The sequence below is a fragment of the Tachysurus vachellii genome, chromosome 8 (genome assembly GCF_030014155.1).
Source record: "Tachysurus vachellii isolate PV-2020 chromosome 8, HZAU_Pvac_v1, whole genome shotgun sequence".
Lineage (NCBI taxonomy): Eukaryota > Metazoa > Chordata > Actinopteri > Siluriformes > Bagridae > Tachysurus > Tachysurus vachellii.
This window is the reverse complement of record NC_083467.1, coordinates 17,837,533-17,860,259: the sequence shown is the minus strand read 5'-3', so window position 1 is coordinate 17,860,259 and position 22,727 is coordinate 17,837,533. Positions and strand designations below refer to the sequence as shown.

Here is a 22,727-nt window from a genome sequence, read left to right as displayed (position 1 = left end):
CTTTGGCATTTGTTTTCTTTCCTCTCTCCCTTTATCTCATTCTCAAAGTTTTTTTTGTTTAAATGACAGACATAGTCTTCATGGAGCATGTCTAAAATAATATTCTGAGCCATTTGAAAGGAGGATTTACTCAAAGTAGTGTGTCCTAATGTCCTGCAGTCACTTCCTGCTCAGTGGTTCAGAACATCATACTAAAACGCTTCTATGTATTGTAATGTGTGCAGTTTGGGATGCAGTTGTACCAAAACTTCATCCAGCCTCATCAGAAGCAAAAAAGCTCTCCAATGGTGAGTTGAGCAATCCACAGCAATGTCCAAAAATTGGTTATTTGTTAGTTAAAGTGCATGTTAACTAGGGGAATTAATCAGAGTTACAATCCACAGCTGTAGACAAAACACAGTGTGAACATAAAATGACATGATAACCCAGACTCAAATTTTTTAGGAATAAAAATAGTATATTTGGACTGTCAGCATTGCTTTCCAAAACCTGTTTCAAAGCTTTGGTCACTGAGTCCTTTTGCCCGAATTGCTAAACTTAGTGAATGATTTGAACAAAAAGTGATAAACACAGCATGTTTATTTATTTGGGCAGAAATCAGATAGTAGTAAGCGTTCCTTTATTATCTATGGTTATGCAATCTTACCATATTGACATTGTTAATAGACATAAAATAAAAGAATAAAATAACTTAACAGCTAGTAAAAAAATAAACAAACAAACAAACAAATAAGCAAAAACAAATCTACCCCTTTGTTTCCTCTTGTCACAGTAAACTTCATTGGTCATCACCTCAGTATCCCACTTCCTATTCTCAAACTGTAGCTAACTGGGTACATATAATAATAGTGGGTATAATAATAATAATAATAATAATAATAATAATAATAATAATAATAATAATAATAATAATAATAATAATAATAATAATAATAATAATAATAATAATAATAATAATAATACACCACTTAGGATTAACAATTTAGAGCTGTAATAAAATATCCCACCACCCCATATGCAATACAAAGGGAAAGACAGAGTTTAAACAGACAGGATAACAAACATCAGGTGTAGATAATTAACTACCATAGCAAAGAGGCATCAAAACTCATTCAATGAAAATGGGAGACCAAAAGGGACAAAACAGCACAGCTAATAGAAGGTGCGCCAGAGGAAACTCATTTTATTCAAAGAGCCAATAAGCAGTAACAAGGAGGCGCTCCATGCCTTGTTAACTGCCAGCGTAGATGATGCCTTTCCAATAGCCGCTAAGCTAAAGCCTGGCGCGAGATGTAATGCCTCGGCCTCAGGCTTTATAATATAATTATAAATTATAATGAATGATTATAACCTTTAGAGAAGTTCTCGTGCTAACGAATTCTGTAAAATCTACATGAATGTCAGTATTCATAATACCATCTTTTAAACTGTTTTCTGCATTTTAAAATGCAATATAATAGAAACAAAGGCAAATTCAATACAACCAATAAATACAGTAAATTGTATTTCATTTTTAAAATTAATACTCATGTATTTTTAATACATGTATCAGTATGTATTTGTGTAAGTATGGTGTTTAGAATACTATGTAGGTAAGAATGAAAACGTTTATATATAAAGCAGTTGGCCATTAGTTATTGTACACTGAAGTACTTATTTTCCATTACCAGAATGTTCTAATTCCTCTTATACCACAGTAATTACCAGCATATTTATTTATTAAATAACTGTCAATTTATTAAATATATGTACATTTTGTCTCTTTATTGTTACATTTACTGTCATGGACCATCGTGGTGTGGAAGTTCCTTTCTTAGTTTTACAGATGATATGAACAGTAATTCCCTCACAATTTTTAAATTTAATAAGATAAAATTTATACAAATACATTTTGATTGATTGATTGATAAAAAACGCCTCGCCATGTGCAAAAGTGCAAAGTTTTCTGTTCTGTAAATGTACTAATGGTGTCTCTAAATAAGTGTATTGTGTTTGAGTAAAGCTCCCTGGACTACTTTTAGTGTGTTAGACATGATTGCGGAGCCAGACTGACTCTAAATATATCTCAGCATCAGCTGCTCACTGACTTTACAACTCATCACCTCTGCCTTGTTGTTAGTGGAACACAGCAAGAGGGTCCTAACCTACACACACTCTCTCACACACTCACACACACACCACACAAGTCTACTGTCTGAGCTAGGAGTCAAGTTTGTAGCCAACTATTGTGAAGCTAACTACTGTAAATAAATGTGGAACAGCCCATCACTAAATAATGTTGTGGTGAAGTGCAGCATGTCTTATGAGAGTCATAATGCTTCTCAATGCCCCCTGTTCATAGAAGTGTTCTCTGAACCATTTGGATCATGTTACTGTTAAATATGAGGCCCATGGCACATCGTGATTATAGTAATTCTATACAGGACTGACTGGAGATTGACACTATAATTCTGCAAGCTGTTCAGAAAACAGTCTCACACTTTCTTCCTTTATTGTCTCCAGTTGGGCAACAGAGTTTTGCACAGCAAGAATTTCCCAGAAATTAGGCATGTGATAAAATTCATATTATTTGATCAAGACAGTAAATTATGTTGATGGTTAAACTGGATACAGCTTTCAGTGGGGTTCAAGGCCATGTTTTTTTTTTTTTTTTTGGTTGTTTTCTTTAGTTTTCTTTATTTCTGAAAAGATCCTGTTCAGGGTCATGCTGGAATCTGCAGCTCATCCTGGTAACACAGGAGAAATCACCTCCATTGCAGGACACACATTTAAACATTTACACCCTCATTCACACCAAGGGACACAGCCCATATTAGTGTAAACAAACCACCTAAATGCCTGTTTTTGGAGACAACCAGAGAACCAGGAGGAAGACCACATGGATATGGGGAGTCACAGATAGTAATCTGTGTTCACTGTACCATACCAAATGTTGTACAAATTTTCAGAATTCAAATAAAATGAACAAAACCAATTACTTTTTTAAAAATTTTATTCATTTATTTTTTTAAACTTTACATCCTCTCCCTTTTAGCTTAATTAATTCTACTTGTGAATAAAATGGCCCTGGCAAGTGATGGTAAAAGTATCTCAGTGCTAAGAGCTTGTTAATCATCACCAGACCCGGGTATTCAATGCGGATTCTCACAGCGTACTCAGCAAGCTTGACAAAAAAGTCTAATATTCCATTTCTCAGGGATTATGGGGCATTGATAGCTAACAAGTATGACATCTTATAATTGACTATTAAGAGTTATGTGCCCAAGCATCAATCTATATAAACCCACTAATCCACACACATAACCCAGTCTTAAAGCCTGGTAATATCAGTGGTCTGAACATGAATTGCAATAGAACACTTGATGGCAGCATGTCTCCACAAAGACAAAAGAACATTGAAGTTCTTTGCGTGTGCTTGTGTGTGCGTGCGTGTGTGTGCGTGTATGTGCGTGTGTGTGTGTGTGTGTGTGCGTGTGTGTGTGCAATGAACAGAAAGAATAGTTATTCTGGGTCCTTAACTTCTTTGTGTGTGTTTTGTATTTATTTATTGTTTTTTTTTTCAGAGAAGCATTTCAGAGAACTCTCTCGTGGCCATGGATTTCTCAGGGCAGAGGAGCCGTGTGATTGATAACCCATCAGAGGCTTTGTCAGTGGCTGTGGAGGAAGGTCTATCATGGAGGGTGAGGCACAGATCTGCCTCTTAACATAGCAGCATTGCTTTAGGTGATCTACAGCTGGTCAACCGTTTCAACTGAACCCTTTCCACTCAAAATCATGCTTTTTCATGAACTTAATTCAAGAATATCATGGGTTTTCCAGCCACCCTGCTGGCAGAAAGAAAGCTCCAGCGTCCTTAGCAGTGTTTAGTTTCAGTTTTTGGACTGAGAGTTGCTGTTTGTTTTCTGTGAAACTGGAGATTTTGTGTTCAGATTTTGCTGTGTAAAGCTGTAGTGATACATAGTGCTGATTGAGTTTGGATATTGATTTGTTTTCGTTCACTGGTTTAGATGGAGATGCCTAAAGATGTCTTTTTTTTTGGCACAGACAGGTTGTGCCACAGCCAATCAAAGTGTTTTATTTAGAAGTGTGAAAATGCAGGCATATTTTATCAGGTTATGCACTGTGAACTAAAGTGTCGGCTGACTGATATGAGGAGCTGAGTCTGGCAGGTTCTATGATGATATAGTGTGTCTGCAACTATCATACAGGACTCAAAGGTTTAATAAGAAACTTTAAGGTATTTAATATATTTTGGTCACTAGGATTCACGTTAGATCTGTGTAAAATAAAGGACTAAAATTAATGATAGCTGCTGGTTATAGGAGTTGTTTTTGGATGATAAATAACTTTCTTTTACAGAGGAAGAGCTGCCATCGTCTCAGCCATGGAAGCTGCTCCCCCTCCCAAAGCTCCTTATCCAACATAGGTCAGTCTGCCATTCTCACTCTTCTTCTATCTTTTTACCTTTTATGGTCTTAACTGAACATGATCTCCTGCTCTGTAGCAATCCACATGGCTCAGCCGTGGTTTCACAGCAAACTGTCTCGAGACGAGGCTCACAAACTCATCACCCAGCATGGCCTCATCGATGGGTACTTATTACATGTCCATTTTACAACATTAACAGATCTTTTGTTTATCCATATATATATTCTCTACATTTATTTTGTTTGTATTCAGAGTTTTCCTATTAAGGGACAGCCAAAGCAACCCCAAGACCTTCGTCCTGTCCCTTTGTCATGCACAGAGAATCAGACACTTTCAGATAGTCCCTGTAAGTTCTGTTTTAACGTTCGAAATGTTCAGAAAAGCAGCACAAATCAGATTGTTTCTTTAAAACAAACATGCAAAACTGAGAAGAAATCCACCATTAAGGCAGGACACACAATGCAGTCATTTGGGAGAATCTCCTCTAAGATTAACAGTATACAGTAAATGGTATCTTATGTAACATTGCCTACAGCACCATTCTCAGTTCTCATTACTGTGGTCTCTTCTGAATACCTTTGAAACATGACTGAACAGTGTCTTTGAGTAAAACATAATCCACAGCAAAATCACAGCAAAACCAAGTGTAGCACGCCACACACCTAATGAAAGTATAGGAATGACTGCAGCTGCATACTGAATAATCAGATTTGGTCATTTGTAGTGTAGACACTAGAAACAAATCTCATTTGTTCTGCAGCTTTCTTATTACTCTACATTGTTTTTGTTTATTATCAGATCAATGAAATGTGTGAATTTATAATTGTGTGTAAGGTTGAGGATGATGGCGAGCTGTTCTACAGCCTGGATGACGGAAACACTCGCTTCAGTGATCTGCTTCAGCTGGTGGAGTTTTATCAGCTAAACCGTGGAGTTTTGCCCTGCAAGCTCAAACACCACTGTGCCCGAACCACCCTGTGAACCCACGCCAAAACCCCTGTCTGAGCACCCTTTGACCTGACAATTTGTTTTATGGATTCCTTTAATACCTTCTAAGCCAAACCCAAAACAACCCTGCTCCAAGCCCAGACTTTTAAACTCCAGCCCCTGCACCTCTACCAGCCCTGTTCACCTCTGACCCCTTTGTCACTCCATCAAATGACCATCACACATTCACAGGGTGACTCTGGACAAATTGCCAGCGCAGCTCGTGCCTTGGACAGGAAACTCAAACAGACTCTTCCTGTCTAGTTTTAATGTTTAATGTTCACTCCTATGTGAAATAATGATCATAAGCTGTGGGGTGTTGCAAGATTAAACAGACTTTAGTGGAGCTCAGAAAGGACTTGTTAATGCTGATGAGTGTATGAGAATCTACTCTGAGACTGTAATAAGGCAGGATTGATAGCTCCTTATGATGAAAGCTTTGGTCAATGTACTGTACAAAAAAGCGTAGACATTGCAGCTTGAATGATTTGTATTTGAAGCTTTCGAATTCTGAGGTGTTATGAGAAGCTAAAGTAGCAAACTCGAAGTCAGAGCTCCGCTCTGAGTGCTGACAACCTGTGTGTCCATATCATTTGAACAGAATAGACAGACATGGTACAGCCATAATCACATGTGCACAATAAGCTGTTTGTTTAAGCTGAAACTGTTGGTTTTGCCAGCAGGAAGAGGGCCTTCGGGGGATCTGGACACCCTCCTTTGAGCTTTTGGGTAAAATGTTAAAATGTCTCCTTATTTTACTCATGTGACAAAATAATTCAGGTATTTTATAAAAAATGTGATATGTGTAGTTTGTTCAAGAGGTGAGACTTTGCTCTGTGCATGCTGTAGGCCACATTCTGTCCAAATGCAATGGGTTGTGTTAGCATGAAAAAGCAGCTGTTTGATGCTGCTTCTCACACTCCAAGCAGACACACACTAACTTTGGATCTTTACTCTACCAGATCATAGAATGAACACACACAGACCCTTACAGTACACAATTACCATATACACATTTCCATATGAACATACCCACACACAGCACACTAAAGTGATGCTGGGTCACACTATGAGCGGTTTACATGCTGAACATTGAAACTCGGACAGAATGTGTAAAGTTGCTTGTTATTAATAAATTGAACAAATCAAATTTTATATTAAAATGCATATTTTATGGATACTTGTTAAGATTCAGGTTCACAGTGTTTAACACCTGAAGTGGTAAGTTTCTGTTTTTACAGAGCATTGAAGATGACCACTACAATCATTGTCTGGCGATGTGCTGCGATGTTTCTTCAGGTTGTGAGATTTCACCCTCAAACCTTCCCTTTAGAAAAAAAAGCTATTAGTGATTGCAAATCACATATGACTAACATGTTGTACTGTAAAAAAAAAGACAAAAACTAAATAAAGAACACTTGATAAAAAGTTTTAATACTGTAAGAAATTAAATGCGTTAAAAGCCAGAAAAATGTTTCTTTCTTTGTTAGGTTTTTTGTTAGGCCTTGATTTTTTTCTTATGAATGAAAACCATGCTTATATCTTAGGTTTCTATTTTTTTCTTTCTTTTTTTTTTTTTTGTAGAAAAGCAAACAACTTTTCGTCTGTGTGTATTAGAGTCATGTTTTTTAAAATTTAGTATGCAAAATGAACCGACCTGGAATGAAACATTTGTTTTATATTCGTGGATGAAAGAAAGAAAAAAAATGCATTTAGAAAAATCTTGAATTATTATGGTATTTGCACTGTAGTCGAAACACTGGTAACTTTTCATTTCCAATGCTGAGGGATGACTGTGACTTTTAAATCCTTTTGGTAAGGAGTAGATTTCGTCCCATGCTTCTGCTGAGAAATGCTCTGCTCTTTTGATACAGGCCCTGACAGTGTAGTGTATGTGAATTGACACTGTTTATATATGTCTCCTATAAAACTGGCTTTGTTCACTTGCCTCTACACTGTCATTATTGACACTTCAATTCATCAACTATTCATACTCCTACTCCTGAAATACAGTGGTGTAATGATTTACAGTACTATACCTACTTTTTTTTATAGATCTTATGAGGACCTCGCGTAGCCTCATCACACTCCTCTCTTTGGCTTATTCATTATCCTTTATTTGTTTGTGGGTTGGTTTGCTAAATGAAACATTTTAAGTAATGACACTCAGGCTACAGAGCTGAAATTGAGCAGTATGCAATATGTACAGTACAAACAATATAAGATTGTTTCAGTAGATTACATTTTTACATTTGATGTCCTTATCCAGAGCAACTTACATATTATATAATTTATACAGCCCAGGAATTGATGGTTAAGGGACCCAAGAGTGGCAGCTTGGTTGCTCTGAGATTTCAGTGCCTTAACCACTGAGTTGTCATAATGGGTCTTGGTTCTTGCTGCCGTGTCGGTCAGATCCAATCTTGCATCAAGCCAGTAAAGTTGTCATACTTATCCTATATTTAATTTATGGACAATAATTGGGTCCTGGAATGTTTGATTATTCAATCTCTCTCTCTCTCTCTCTCTCTCTCTCTCTCTCTCTCTCTCTCTCTCTCTCTCTCTCTCTCTCTCTCTCTCTATTTCTCTCACGCTCTCTCACTCTCTTTTTTAATTTATTTCAACTTTTACTTTATTTCAACTTTTACTTAGCATGCAAAAGCTTTAGAATCTTCAGTACGGTTTCAACAATTGCTCATTTAAGGCACTTAAAACAGCATGCTTGCTAAGTGAGCCATTAATACACACACATACACACACACACACACAAAATGTGATTGCACCTCGATGGAACCTGCAGAGAGACTCAAATAAAATAGAGAGTTATTAGGGGCAACAGACTTAAAATATTCATGGAGTCCTGAATAATTAATTAACAATGAGTATAGTACAAAAATAATAACTGTTGGTAACATCCAATGTTGCAATGTAGCAATCTGTTTAACAACAAGCAAACACTAGTTTTTATTGAATACTATCACTATATTTAACTTAATAATTAATACAATATCCATCCATGAATTGCTAGGCACAAAATGAATAAAGTTAAAGAAATATATTCATTCTTTGGACATTTCTATACATATCCAGCTGGTCTGCTCATCATTTGTGTATTCTGCAGACCATGTAGATCATCACAGTTTTGCTGTATCCTCGCTTTCAATGTAATTGTACCATACGAATCAAAACACAGTTCCATTTTGAGGGAACTCGTCGCTGTGACGTGGCTGCCACTATGGAACACGTCTTTGCAGAACTTGTGTCTGAAGCTCTGTGTGAAATCATGCTGATTATCGGCTCAGGTTGGTCATGTGATGATGCGGACATGCCAGCAAGACCATAAAAGCGCTCTTTATATGTTTGTGTTTGTCTAATTGTTTGTCCCTTCTGTCTAGATTAGGGAAATATATATAAACAGTTCAGAAAGTGGATACCTCTTTGCCACCGCTACATTACGGGGATGACTCATATTTTCTCTGCATTTTTTGTTTGGTTCAAGGAACGTGCACGTGTGGCTCTCAAGGGAGCTGGCTGCATGCACTGCGAAAATTTTCCTCTCCATAAGCTCTGTTTCCTCTTGGCTCTTTTCTCCAGACTTAACCTGCACCTCGTGGCTCATGTCCCATGCCTGCTGATGCAGCGTGCCAACTTAGATCATGGATCTCTCAGTCCGAGTTAGCGGAGGCAGAACAGGAGACAGGTGATCCCCTTGTCCTCTCCTTGTCCTCTTGTCCTCTCTCCGGTTGCCATTGTCCCTAGCCTGACCTGCCCACGGTCTAGGGTTTCTAGGGATGTCTCTTTAGGGCCATCTTCACTGCTGCCTACCCTGCCACCTCTGGTGCTTCGAGGGTCAGCCATGCTCACCCATGCTCCTGCTCCTTATGTGTTGTCGCTCCTGAATTATCCCCAGCCAACTTGTAGTTTCAGGGCACCAGGTGAGGTGAGAACACTGAGAGGCTAACACCTCTCTTAGACCACACGGCAGCATGGAAGACTCTGCTAAATGTGTCGCAGTGGTTAATGGATGCTGTAGGAGAAGGCTACAGAATCCAGTTTGCCTCCTGTCCTCCTTCTTCCAAACTTTATTTCTCCAAAAGGAACTTATTTTGCATCTGAGAAAGAGGCCATGAAGCATGTTAATGTTTATGGTTACTGTGTCTCAGATCAGCTCCGACTGACCCTGTTTGCTTTTGTGGGCGAAGCATAATGGTCCCAGGGTTTCCCTTTTGGCCTAGTCTTATCACTCACTCTCACAAAGAGAGTCTGCTCTAGCATTACTGCACCCCAGGACACCTATGTACTCAGTAATTCAGATGGCTCATCGTTGCTTAGTCCAGGGACATGACAGCCGGGCATTGAAATGGCATACTTGCCCACATGAGGTACCTAGGCCTCAGGCTCAACCTAAGGAAACATGTGCTTTCTCCCTCTAAAAAAAAACACTGTCGGGATAACATTGGGGATAGTTTGGGATTCAGAAACGAAGCAAACACATCTGTCTCATGCTCAGGGGGATTCCAGCCTTTCTGCTATAAAGGACATCTGGCTAGGCCAATACGTCTTTGCCGACCAGGCACAGATGGTGCTCAGCTCATGGCGGTATTGGCCAAAGCTATTCCTCTGGGTCTGAGTTTCAACCTTGCTCAGGATCAGGGTTTTTTCAACCCCCAGACACCTTTTTTGTCATGAGCTTCATACCGTTCTTATGTGGACAGACCCCGGTTTCTCATCTTAGAGATCACTCTTGGGTGTGTCATCATTGCAAGTCTCTTTTGACGGGTACCTCCTTCTCACAATGGCATTTGGGAGGGCTCATGTCTCTTGTGGTGCACAGATTGCCAGAAGATGTGGGCTATATTTCTAGTTGTGAAACACTTCCTCCCAAAACTCAGGGTCTACCTTTGGTGGCTTTTTTCTTTTCACCATGGGGCTGGATGTATGGTGTTAACATAGTAGATAGTAGATTGTTCTGCTCATGGGGGTCTTAGCCAGGTTACACCATGAAAGAGTCTGCTCTTTACTTGTGGCTCCTCACTGGCCCACCTGTTTCTGGCTTTGGACATAATTTCCCTTCTGGATGGTGCTCCTTAGGAGATTCTGTCAGGAGGAACCTCCTCTCTCAGGTGCAGGAGGTGCTTCTCCACCCCCTCTCTGAGATTTGGTATGTTTGGTCTGGCCCTTGAGAGGGAGCAGCTTCTAGGCTCTGGTTTCCAAAACTAAGCTTTTGAGGCTGTGTTGAAATTTTGCCTCTGGTGTAATTGGCTTCCCTAATAATGGAGGAATTCTGCAATTCTGTCAACAAAAGCAGATGAAATGAAAGCAATCCAGTCCCCAAGCATCACCTTGTGCTGGGTAGCTGTGGCTCCAAGGCCGATGAGGCCATACATAACCTGGTGTAGTTCTCATGGGCCACCCTTAATATGCCATACATCTTTCATCCTAAATACATACAGTACACATCTTTAGAGTCAACAAAATGGTGTTTTTAAGGTCTAAATTTATCAAATTATAGGTGCATTAATTTTTGTAAATACAGAGAGAGTGAGGAATAATTATTGAAAGCAAATACTATCTTGTACAAACAATACTAAGAGACCAACTTGACCTTGATTGATTTAGCTGACAAATTTCTACCTATACCTTCATTTTATGTTACATCATTATTAAATCTGAATATAGGTAGAGATATTTGATGCACTGAACAGATTCAGATATATACACTGTCATTGAATGGCACACTATACTGTAAATTGACATCATTATGAACAAATGATTTCAGCAAAGGCTCTCAGTTTATAGGTTACCCAAGGGTCAAAGGATCTACAGTATAAACAGTTGTCCTCTATAAAGAGAAGAAATAAAGTATTACCTATAATTGAATTACTTTTCAACTAGTTTAATTTATTAAAGCTTTACTAAATTAAATGTAAGTTTAATAGAGACTCCACTAAAGGACACTCACTGTATTGTGTGGTCATACCACACTCTCTCGTCTCTTTCTGTGTGTTTCTTTGCATATTATGTCCATTTTATCCAGAAAAGCTATCCAAAGGATTAAAAAATGCCATATCATTCAAAAGGAGAAAGATTTTGTCTTAAAAAAAAAATAAATAACTCTATGAGTTTCAGATATGTTCTGGGTTATTATTTAATTCAAAAAGCTGTATGTAATTCCGTTGAACTCATGAACCCTATTCGCTGGACAGAATACAAGATTTGTACAGTCACCTTCATCCATTCTCTTGGTTGTAAGCACTTTTTAAGTCAAGGCACACATACTATTTATTGTCCTCAGATTCATCTGTTAGGTGAAGAATGAATGTATTTCACTTAGTGCTATGGCTCCATTTACTTCTAAAGGCTACTTTATTGGTATTACTCTGGTACAAAAAGAAAATGTGGAATTTCCTGACCTTATTCCATAGATCAGAATCCTAAAGAAATTTTGCTTTAGAATTATGTTTTGATGTGCTGTTTTAACACAAAATTGTGCCCATGTCTCTCACACAGTTTATCAGCTGCACAGTACTCTGACCAGCACTAAGTTGCATGCATTAATTTATTTGTTGCTTTAGATATTTGGAATCACCACCAGATGGCAGTAGATGACTTGCTGAGTCTGCAGTTTAAGTTTAATTCATTCAGAGTGCCAACACAGAAAACAGTTTGAACGAGGTATAAGCATTAAATAAATCATTTTAAATAAAATGATTTTAAATAACTTCTTATATAGTTATCTGGTGTTTATTCGATGTTTATTTGGCTGATTTGCCTTCGACACTCTACAATCAACAAACCCTCTACAGAGTTTTATGAAGCAATTTAACAGCTCATTCAAACTACATCCTTAAACATAATTACTTAAATATACATGATATATAAACTTATTATATTATGTTTAAATTAATAAATAATATAAAGATATATTAGTGAATTATATGGAATTATATGCCATAGACTGATCTATTGCTAAATAAATAGACATTGTGGCCAGATCTATAGACAGTGTTGTTTGACACTATAACCTAAGAGTAAACTAATCATCTATATACAGAAGATAATAATCATTATGAATATGTGGTAATATGCAAAACCCATTCGATGTCACTGGCTGAATAATATATAAATTCATTTCATAAGAAATTTAGTCAACAAGGTAAAATTTAAGCTAATTTTGAGCTAATCAGTGGTTTTTAACTAAAGAGACATCTATTGGGCTATTGTTTATAAATTGTCGGTTATTTTTTCCAAGGTTATGAGACAGGGACTGACGTGGATGATGCTGATACTCAAATTAATCACTCATTTTTCACTTGGTTTTAAATGTAGAGGTAAGAGCAGTATTTCAGTAGAATTTGAATGGATTTTTTTTTACTTTAATATTTCCTCCATTTTAGATTTCAAAACTTCAGACTTATATAATAAAAATGTAAATATATATATATATATATATATATATATATATATATATATATATATATATATATATATAATCACCATTTGTATGACACACTTCTAGATTCAAAAATGAGCTTTTTTAACTGATGATTACAGTAACATTTTTTTTTAGGATAGAGATGGTCATTTTAAAGGAGGTATGCAGGGAGAGCTCGAACCCTATCACTACTACAAAATATACATTCAGACATGGGGAAGTTCACACCAAGTTCAAAAAGCTCTAACACCTGTACCTATTACCTCCTGAGAATATGAATATATCACCTTCCATGGCCTCTCTCTCTCTCTCTCTCTCTCTCTCTCTCTCTCTCTCTCTCACACACACACACACACACACACACAGACTGATATCTTAAATACACCACCCTTCTTTCCTACATGGTTTGCTTCTGTTAAATGCTCTCTTGGATGTGTTTCTACCATTGATCCATGTCTAGCTCCAGGGCCTTCTACAGACAGCAGCTGTCAGAAAGAAAAAGCTGCAGCTCTGGAATAGATGCTCCTTAATGAATTCACCATGTTCGTTACAGCCCAAAGTGAGCTATGCCGCTCTGAGGCCTTTCTGGCTGCAGTACTCTCACTAGTGGTCACGAGAAGTCAGGAGCTTTGTATATCTTGGCCAAGGGGAGGCCAGGAACAGCTGAGTCCTGGACTGAGGAATCATATACACTTTTGCTCTTGATTGTTACATGTTGTGCTATTTGTACTTTATGCCATAGTGTATATCATGTTTTACTGGATGCCTGGATATGATGTTCTTGTCTCACTGTGTATGGACAAAAGAAAGGGATGACAATAAAACCTGACTTAGGCTGGTAAATGACCCCTTAACTGGACAAGCCTGGAGCCTGAACACAGGCTTATATGACTTTCCTTCCTACTGTTAATGCCACAGCTAATGTCATCTAAGCCCCCAAGGTAGAGAATGAACTACCATCAGTTTAGGTAAGAATCATATTAATGTGCACACACACACGCACACACACGCACACACATGCACGCACACACACACACACACACACACACACACACACACACACACACACACACACACACACACACACACACACACACAACATAGGAAAAATCCATAGGATGATAAGAAAGAAAGATTGAAAGATATGCTAGATATACCTGACAGTATTGATACACACAGACAAACCCAAATAGTGCTGGAAAAGCAGCTGTCAGTTTTATACACTTTACATCTAATTAACAAAGTCAACCTTTCAATCCTCAAGACATGACTGATGTGTCATATTTATACAGATGTCTAATGTACAGTCTAATTTTCATCTACAAGTAAGATACACTGTTTTTATGCTATATTTGTCTAAGGCATTGGCATGCATTAAAATCATGCAACAACAACAAAAAAGTCACAACAATACATCATATAATTCATAAATGACAGCAGAACTTCTTGGAGCTGTTTCAAAAGGAACTGATCATTAATTGTCTGTGAAACTGAAACTGCTTAGATGACATATAACATGCTTCAAAGAACAACAGATGTGTGTCATGCAGAGCCAGCGATTTGACCATACCACATGAACAATAAGTTATTGTTTCTTCCAGTTGAACACTTAACTGCTGAATATCCAAAATTTGAAAATAGAATGAAATGGGACAGAATTACAACAGCTGAAGAAAATAAGCTACTGTAAACTGTTTAAATACCGCCATCTATTTATATCATCTGCTAGCTCTAACAATCTTTTACAAATGAATCCATTATTCAATACGTCTTGGATCAGCAACTGTAAACTAGAATATTTACACAATTTTAACTTTTTTTCACCCTTCATACCTACCATCTGTTTTAATGCTGCATGTTCTCTCACTGATAGAGTACATTTAAGTTAATTGCAGTGTTTTAGCTTGGGTTCTCTCATCTGTAGGATAACCTCAGGTGTTTTTCCCTCTATTTCAGAGGTCTTTCTATGGCAAGTACCCTGCTTTGTTATTTGCAATAGTAACACAGTCACTCATCAAATAATGGATGTGCTTTACAGTTTCTGCTTTTAATAATCAATTACTGAGAGTAATTCTCCATGGAGTCACAAGCGAGTCATTAAGTCTCAAAAGGCATTGAAGAGAAAAAAAAAAAAACTTATGCTATTCTTTCCAAAGGTCTATTTTTAAATAGCGCAGACTCAGTCTCATGCACTTGGTGATGTTATTTTAATAGAAAGCTGCCTAGTTATAATTGGATATAGAAATGGCAACTTTACATATCAGTATGTTAGAATAAAATTGTCTTGTGAATGTGTTGAATGGGTATTGATATTAGCCTAGATACACAAGTGGAATGATGTGTTTTTTCAGAAATGTATGTGATACCTTACTAATTTTTCTGATATACAGTACAGCGAGGTTGTAAATTATGAGGTTACACACACACACACACACACACACACACACACACACACACACACACACACACACACACACAAACAGGATTTTCATTTAAAAACAGAAAAACTGAAAATAAAGAAAATAAATGTCCAATCTCTTGAACATTCAACATAATGTTACATGCATTGTTTGTATCTAAATACAAACAATGCATGTAAGTTAAGCTCGTGCTCTGTCGACACTCCAGTAAAATTTATCTAACATGGATAATATACACAAATTTAGCAATCTATGCCATTCATTAAAGCAAAAAATTCTTAAATACAGTAAATATTTCTGACAGTGTTTGCTGACAATATAATTTTAAATTAAAAAAGAGATCAAATTAGAAACATTTTCACTTGCAACACTTTGTTGTATGAAATGTATGCATACAGTATATAGAGAACACAATACAATTTGTCTAAATGTCTTAGGCAAACACATATAACTGACTAATGTGTTCAAATTTAACACTTATTACAAACCCTGATTACACACAATTTACTCTCATGACTATATGAGTATGTATTAAGTCAGAATCATTACACTCGTTATCATAATGATAATAATTCTAGCCATCATCAGTATTATCATCACTGGTATCATTAACATATTTATATCTCATAAAAGACAGACTAATATCTGATATAAAAGACTTCATTATAATTAAGATCAGAACATTTATTAGAAAGCAGATAGACATTATGTCTGTAAAATAAAGACCAGTCTTTTGTATCCATTTTCCAAACACTTAAACGAGTATGATGACATTTATGTTATCATCCATCTGCTTTTATCACAATATGAGAACAAAGAAAATTTGTGACCTTGAAATTATGAGGCAAAATAAAATTTGGGGGAAAATAACACTAAGGAGACAGACACAATTAGAATGAAATAAGAGGGAATAAAAGGACAGATAGACTGGGGGAAAATGTCCATTTTTGCACTTATTCCCAAAACATATTTAAAGGTCCAACTGTATGCAACACTTGCAGTTACATTTGTATATATTAGTTGAGAATAGACCACCGTAAAGGAAAGCACAGTGAGCAGATCATCAATTCATTCATTTCCCGAACGTATTTAGTATTCATTGCCATATTCTACTGAAAACCTCCAATCTATCAGCTAGCATGTACCTTAATTGCTTCCGTGTATGGCGTACACTGGCAATATCTAATCCTAAAATGTCTCAAATGATTTGATTTCCTGTTTCTGCCATTTTAATCAAGAAACATCAAGAAAGAGCATTTCCACACAGAAAGTGTGATCTCCTGTTCAAATATCAGGGGATCTTGTGCGCAGTCTCTGTCCATTTAAAAGAAAATCAAAGTCAGTTTCTCCATTTCTATAGTACACCTGCTACACAGAAGACAGTGTGTGTGAGTGTGTGTGTGTGTGTGTGTTTGTGTGTGTGTGTGTGTGAGAGAGCTTCATACAGTAGTAATGTTAGCTTTACAGTATAGCTTTAGCACAAATAGTAATCATAGTAAATGTGTCCAGAGGAACAGAACATTTCTTACAAAAAAAAAGACATCATTAGTAAGTAATCTGCTTTCTGCTTCTGATGCACTAGCAGGTGAAACTAGATCATATTCATGAGCTCACAGTCATCGGCACCGTCATGAAAGTTAGTAAAAGCTAATAAATAAAATGAACAACACATGGTCAGTGTTTTCAACTCTTTAACAGACACATTTCATCTACAAAATACTGGATTCAAAATGATTGACATGATTAAATTGAGTATTTTGTGACACCTGGCCTAGAAAGAATAACAGCACTGAATCTCTTCCTATAAAATATCTTGATTAGTAATACAAAACAAAACAAAACCAAGTAAAGGGACAAAAAAAAAGAAGAACATTTGATTTGGTTTTGCTTTCAGGAAACACCTTACACCCTAACCCTAGGCTGGAGTGGCTCAATTATATTTGAAACTAACGTAAAAGTAACATTTATATTGCACAAATAATTAGCTTAAAAGGTTTTTTTTTCAGAGATGTAATGAAACAATGAACAACCTATCCTGAATCACAGGCCATGGGAAAGCTGTCACTGTCTTTCAGACACACTACAATGAACATGGACAAACTGCAGTACACTTTACATGTGAGTTTCTGAGGAACCGGTACGACGCAAACTATGATACACTTTCATGCCTGTCTGATTCAGATACAATTTAGTAAATCGACTCAACATCTTTGTGGAGAACTAGTCATTTTTTCAGTCTGGCCATGAAATATAAGGTAAGGCTATACTAACCGCTGGCTCCACATGTTGCAGGAACCCTGACTGTGCTACTCTGAGTTTTATTTCCCCTTAAATTCACTATCTATCCTCAGAAAAGCACCTGGTTGATGGGTGGTCTGACATGCTGACGGGTGAGCGGGTAGGTGAGTGGGCAAGAGACCTGAGTAGAGGAGCACTCATAGTGAGATTATAGGAGCTGGTTTGGACATTGAGGACATGAAGAGGAGACAGCTTGGAGAAGAGACAGATTGCTGTTCCAGGTAATCAAACAATAGGATGAGAAAGAGAAGAGTGTCAGTGGAGGCACAGGTGAAAAGGCTGAGAAATATTCAGATAGAGAATAGAGGAGAGAGAGAGAGAGAGAGAGAGAGAGAGAGAGAGAGAGAGAGAGAGAGAGAGAGAGAGAGGACAAGACGTGAAAGTAAAACAAGCTGAAGATTTGTGACAGCAGCGTACTGTGCTAAAAAAATGAAAGGATCATTTTTATTATTATTTTTTCTTTTTTTTTTTTTGCCTATCCTTCATACAAAATCAGTTATGAATAAAAAATGATTGCTGCAAATATATAAAATATCTGTGAGTTTATCCTTTCATGATTTGATTACTATCTCATAAAATCCCACTCTGTATTTATAATATGAACACACACAGTATTTAGGGTGAATATTCATCATCGACAAATTAAGGATATTTGAAATGGAAAATTAATAATGACCTGCTCAGTTAATGAATAAATGATTCATTTGAATCAGTCAAGTAAAATGAAGATGTAGATAAGCTTAAGATATATGTATTAGAATTTCCTAAAGCCAGGTGATGCAAATACTACTGTATATACAGGAAATGCAATCATTTGTACAAGTAAAAGAATTTCACACAACAAAACAATGGAATATATTAATCTGTAATTAATTACACCCTTTGGTTTAGACACATTAAGGGTTTAAACAAGCAGCCCACTCATACCCCATGTGTGTTAAGGTCCATTTACATGCGTGTGTGTGTGTGTGTGTGTGTGTGTGTGTAGCAGCAGAAAGCGGATGGAAGAGAGAGAGGAAATGGTTCATTTCTCTGAGCACTCAGGAGTGGAAGTGGAGAAGCATATGTTGGGATTTGAATAGTCAATCGATGAATAACCCAAAGCACTGTTTCTTTTTTTTTTCTGCTCCCTCTTTCTCGTCTTTCTGGACAGGCTAGCGGAACAGCAGTGCTGTGCTGGGAGAGTTGGCCATCCCTAAAGTACTAGGCTGTAGTCAAAAATATTTACAGCGCCAGGAGGTATTTAGAGAAATATTCGAAAAATTCAATACTGGGCTGACCTCTCACTGGGCATTCACTGCTTTTCACTTTCTCCATCTCTTTCTTTCACCATCTCTCTCTATCTCTCTCTCCCACATCTCCATCAGAAAAAAATAGCTAATTCTAGACATTTCTGTACACAAGGCTAAATCTGTGGTTAAATGAAAGTCCATTTACTTTACCTAAGTCCAAAACCTATTACATTTCTTATACCTATTTCATTTTCAGACAACATTACATAAGTGATATTGTCCATTTATTCTTTTCAGTTATTTCAGCTGCATATTGCAGACAGTTTCATTACTTTAGTAGAGCTCTAAAACTCTTTATATGAGTTATTTTATTCTTGCTCAGCTAAAGGGTGCAGTATGTCAGGGTTGTTCAGTATTCATTGCATGATTGAAAACACTTGCATTAAATATGAGGAACATTTGTACAAATTCATCTGTATATTTATTTATCTGTTGTAAGAACACTAAAGCAGTGCGTTCTCCATTATTCGCTGTCATTTTCACCATCAATGTAAGCAGAACATGATTGATAAATTATACAGAAATTTGTGATTGTTATATTTGTTTGTGTTTCACTTTTTTGTCTTGAGCTCGCTTTAGTGTACCAGTGGAACACTAGAGGGCAGGCCAGAACCAGCCAGAACATCCAATGTGGTTGAAGCCTTGTCAGTCCACCTAAACTAAAGTTCATGCAAATATCCATCATACAGTCAATGACATGTTGTACACTTTATAAATGAAGAATATGTTCAAAGTATTAGCAGATAAAAATAAATAATTGTTAATGATTTTAAAAGATTTCTAAATGTATGTGACTGGGTTTGTCAGAATGTGCTCTGTGTGTGTGTGTGTGTGTGTGTGTGTGTGTGTGTGTGTGTGTGTGTGTGTGTGTGTGTGTGTGTGTGTGTGTGTGTGTGTGTCTGTGTGTGTGTGCGTGTGTGTTTGTGTGCACACCTCAGCATGTTTGAGGGGCATTTTTATCCGCACAAATTGCCCTAGAAGAACATGTGTCAGGACATATTTTTCACACACAATGCCAGCAATAATTTGTACAAATTAGTGTATAATAATAATAATAATAATAATAATAATAATAATAATAATAATAATAATAATAATGCAATGTTTTTTTTGGCCCTAATTGATTAATATAAATCTATTTCATTGTAATTATTTCATAAATTCACAATGATGACATACTGTGGTATCAACCCCCATTTAAATTTATATTTGGAAGTAACTAAAAAAAAAGTTTGAAGAGAATTACAAAGAATCATTGTAAAGAATCACTGATTTATATTGGAATATTATTCACTGAAGGTGTTTGCATAAACAACATATGGCAGTGCCTCAATTATTTGCTTGGCTTGTAGTTCATTAGGTTTAAAGTGCAAAAATTGCCTTTTGTCATGTTGCAGGTTTGTCAGTCCTGGAAAAGAGGAATGTTGGAATATAAAGTACATCTAAGATCTGGAGATAATCCAAGAAATTATATAAAAATATTTTTTTGATAGCAAGGTGAGCCTAAGCATATTGCATTTTTTGCATACTTGCCAAAGGCCCAACAGTTTCCTTCCAACTCCAACTTGTCCCTATGGGCTATGAGGATTTTATCTTAGTTATTGCTATTATTCTGCATTTTACTTCTATGTCTCCAAAACATGACAACTACCAGGACAACAATGCTAATATATTCGGTTTAAGCTGAGGGATAGGGAAAGATTGTGAAGTGTGCAGCCAAGTGGAACATGAAAGGTTCCAGACAGGATGTGACATGGTGTCGTTCAGCTTTGCACAGATAAAAAGCCCTCTCCTCGAAAAACCCCCTGCAAGTCTTTTCTCCCCTATGCAGACATCAATCCTCAGCAGCACCCAAACCATTCCCTATTAAACCATTTGCCTTCTGAGTGTTTATACAGAGCTAAAAACAAGGCTGACAGCTTATCTGCACATGCAGAGACTGCAACTACTGAGCAGCTACTTATTACTCTGCACAACCCTCATTAAGGCTTCCTGTTTTTATCTCTTTATGATTTCTCTCATTCCCTTCCCCTTTCTCGCTCTCACATTCTCTTTCTGTTTCCTCTCCCTGGCTGGCAGCAGAATGTCCTTCACTCAGTTGATTTATGGTTCAGGTCTCTGACTTGTTAGATCTATCCGCAATAACACAATATGGGCCTGTCCCCAATGTCAGCTCCAAGACTCTGTTCAGCTGATGCTTAATTCTTCTTGTCTGCGGTTATCTGTATGTTTTTGTAAAGCACACATAGAAATTCTGCTTAAAAAACTGTCATTCTTTTACCAAGAGCATTTAGCAAACACTTGCTACTGTGTTTGTTTACACTGCACTTGGCATTCGTGTGTGGGTTGAATCAAGGCTAACCCCAAGTATATCTTGGCTCCTCAGGCTTGTATAGCAAACTCGCTCACTTTGCTCCTTCTTACAGGAGGAGTTAATTGAATCCGAGTTCAATTCGTCTGTCCAGATGCTCCTTTACGCAGGAGCACAAAAGTACCAGAGCAGGTGTAGCTGCATTAATGCTTCTTTTCTATTAAAGATCTGTCCAGAAGCTGGTGTTTTGGTTTTGTAAACATTCTGCATTTTTTTCCACCTCTGGATATTATTCTGATTGCTGTAGAATTCAAAAGATTTGTTTCTGACCTTGGTACATATCAGCCTATTGATACATCTGAGAGAGGTCCAGCCTACTGTGTGTGCATGTTGCTCCTGACCAGAAAGAGAGAGAAAGGGAAGGAAACAGAAAAAAAGAGAGAAAGAGAAAGAGAGAGGGAGAAAGGGAGGGAGCGAGAGATCTGTGGGTTTCTTCTCTGATGTGGACACAGGCAGAATGGCCGTGACCCCTGCGGCCTGCAGCTTTTAGACAGCAGGGTGAGTAAGTCCCCCCCTCGCTCTATACGGCAACACAAAGCATGTTTGGCCTGACTACTGTGCTGTGTTCAGCTACAGATATGCTGCATTCATGGCTTTTCGCACAGGGCTAATGGCCAGGCTGTGTGCTGCCTCTGAAATGAGCTTTGTAATTACTGCCCTTAGACACTACGGCGGACGCAACAGAGCCGCTTTATGGAGCCGTGCCGTGTTTTTCTGTCAATAAGGATTGATGTGGCTTTCAGCAACGTGTGAAAGACCTGTTGTAATTTTCATTACCTGAGCAATTTCTGTGTAATTCATTACTAAATAGAAGTCTGTTAGATTTATACATGAGACATTGTACATTTCATTCAGCACAATGTGTTTCGAGAGATTGAAATCTAAAGTGAATTAGAAAAGGATATAAGTATAAAGGGATTCAAGACTTTCTATAAACAAGTAACACATTAAAACCTTTTAATGGCTTTCTTAAGGAAGTGAAATGTGCAAATATTTTCTTTGTTTATATATATATATATATATACAGAGGTGGCAAAAGTGCACACATCCTTTACTCAAGTAGAAGTACAGATACTCATTTTTTAAAAGACTCCAGTAAAAGTTGAAGTAGTGACTACACTCTTTTACTCAAGTTAAAGTAAAGAAGTATGGGCTCTGACATGTACTTAAGTAAAAAGTCGCTGTCATGCTGGTAACTGGACGTCATGTTTTATATATATATATAATTTTGGAGTGTGCTGATGGATATTTGTGTTCATCAGCCACAAGAGTGTTACGAAAGGCAGGCACTGATGTAGGTGAGGTAGGGTAGAGTCAGCGTTCACATTCATCCCAAAGGTGTTCAGTAGGGATGAGATCAGAAAACAACCACATATAGCAGGAAAGGTCAGGTGACCCAATACTTTTGGAAATATAATGTATACCAAGTGTATCACCAAGGCCATATCCCAAACTGTAGGGAGATTCCAGCTCTGTCCTTGAAAACAACTCAAAAT

General features: G+C 37.2%; 1 protein-coding gene across 5 annotated transcripts in view; it reads left to right on the top strand.

Annotated features, from left to right (window-relative positions):
• grb14 (growth factor receptor-bound protein 14) overlaps positions 1-7,363 on the top strand; it is a 45,019-nt gene extending 37,656 nt beyond the window's left edge. For 4 of the 5 annotated variants that reach the window (XM_060876680.1, XM_060876679.1, XM_060876682.1 and 1 more), the window contains 6 exons: positions 225-287; positions 3,564-3,680; positions 4,360-4,426; positions 4,505-4,592; positions 4,681-4,774; positions 5,263-7,363. In XM_060876680.1, coding sequence (XP_060732663.1) covers positions 225-287; positions 3,564-3,680; positions 4,360-4,426; positions 4,505-4,592; positions 4,681-4,774; positions 5,263-5,409 — 576 coding nt within the window. In that variant the 3' untranslated portion in view covers positions 5,410-7,363. Of the gene's footprint in view, positions 1-224; positions 288-3,563; positions 3,724-4,359; positions 4,427-4,504; positions 4,593-4,680; positions 4,775-5,262 lie in introns of those variants that run through there. The other variant, XR_009648966.1, reaches the window with a different exon arrangement.
• The last annotated feature ends 15,364 nt before the right edge of the window (positions 7,364-22,727 follow it).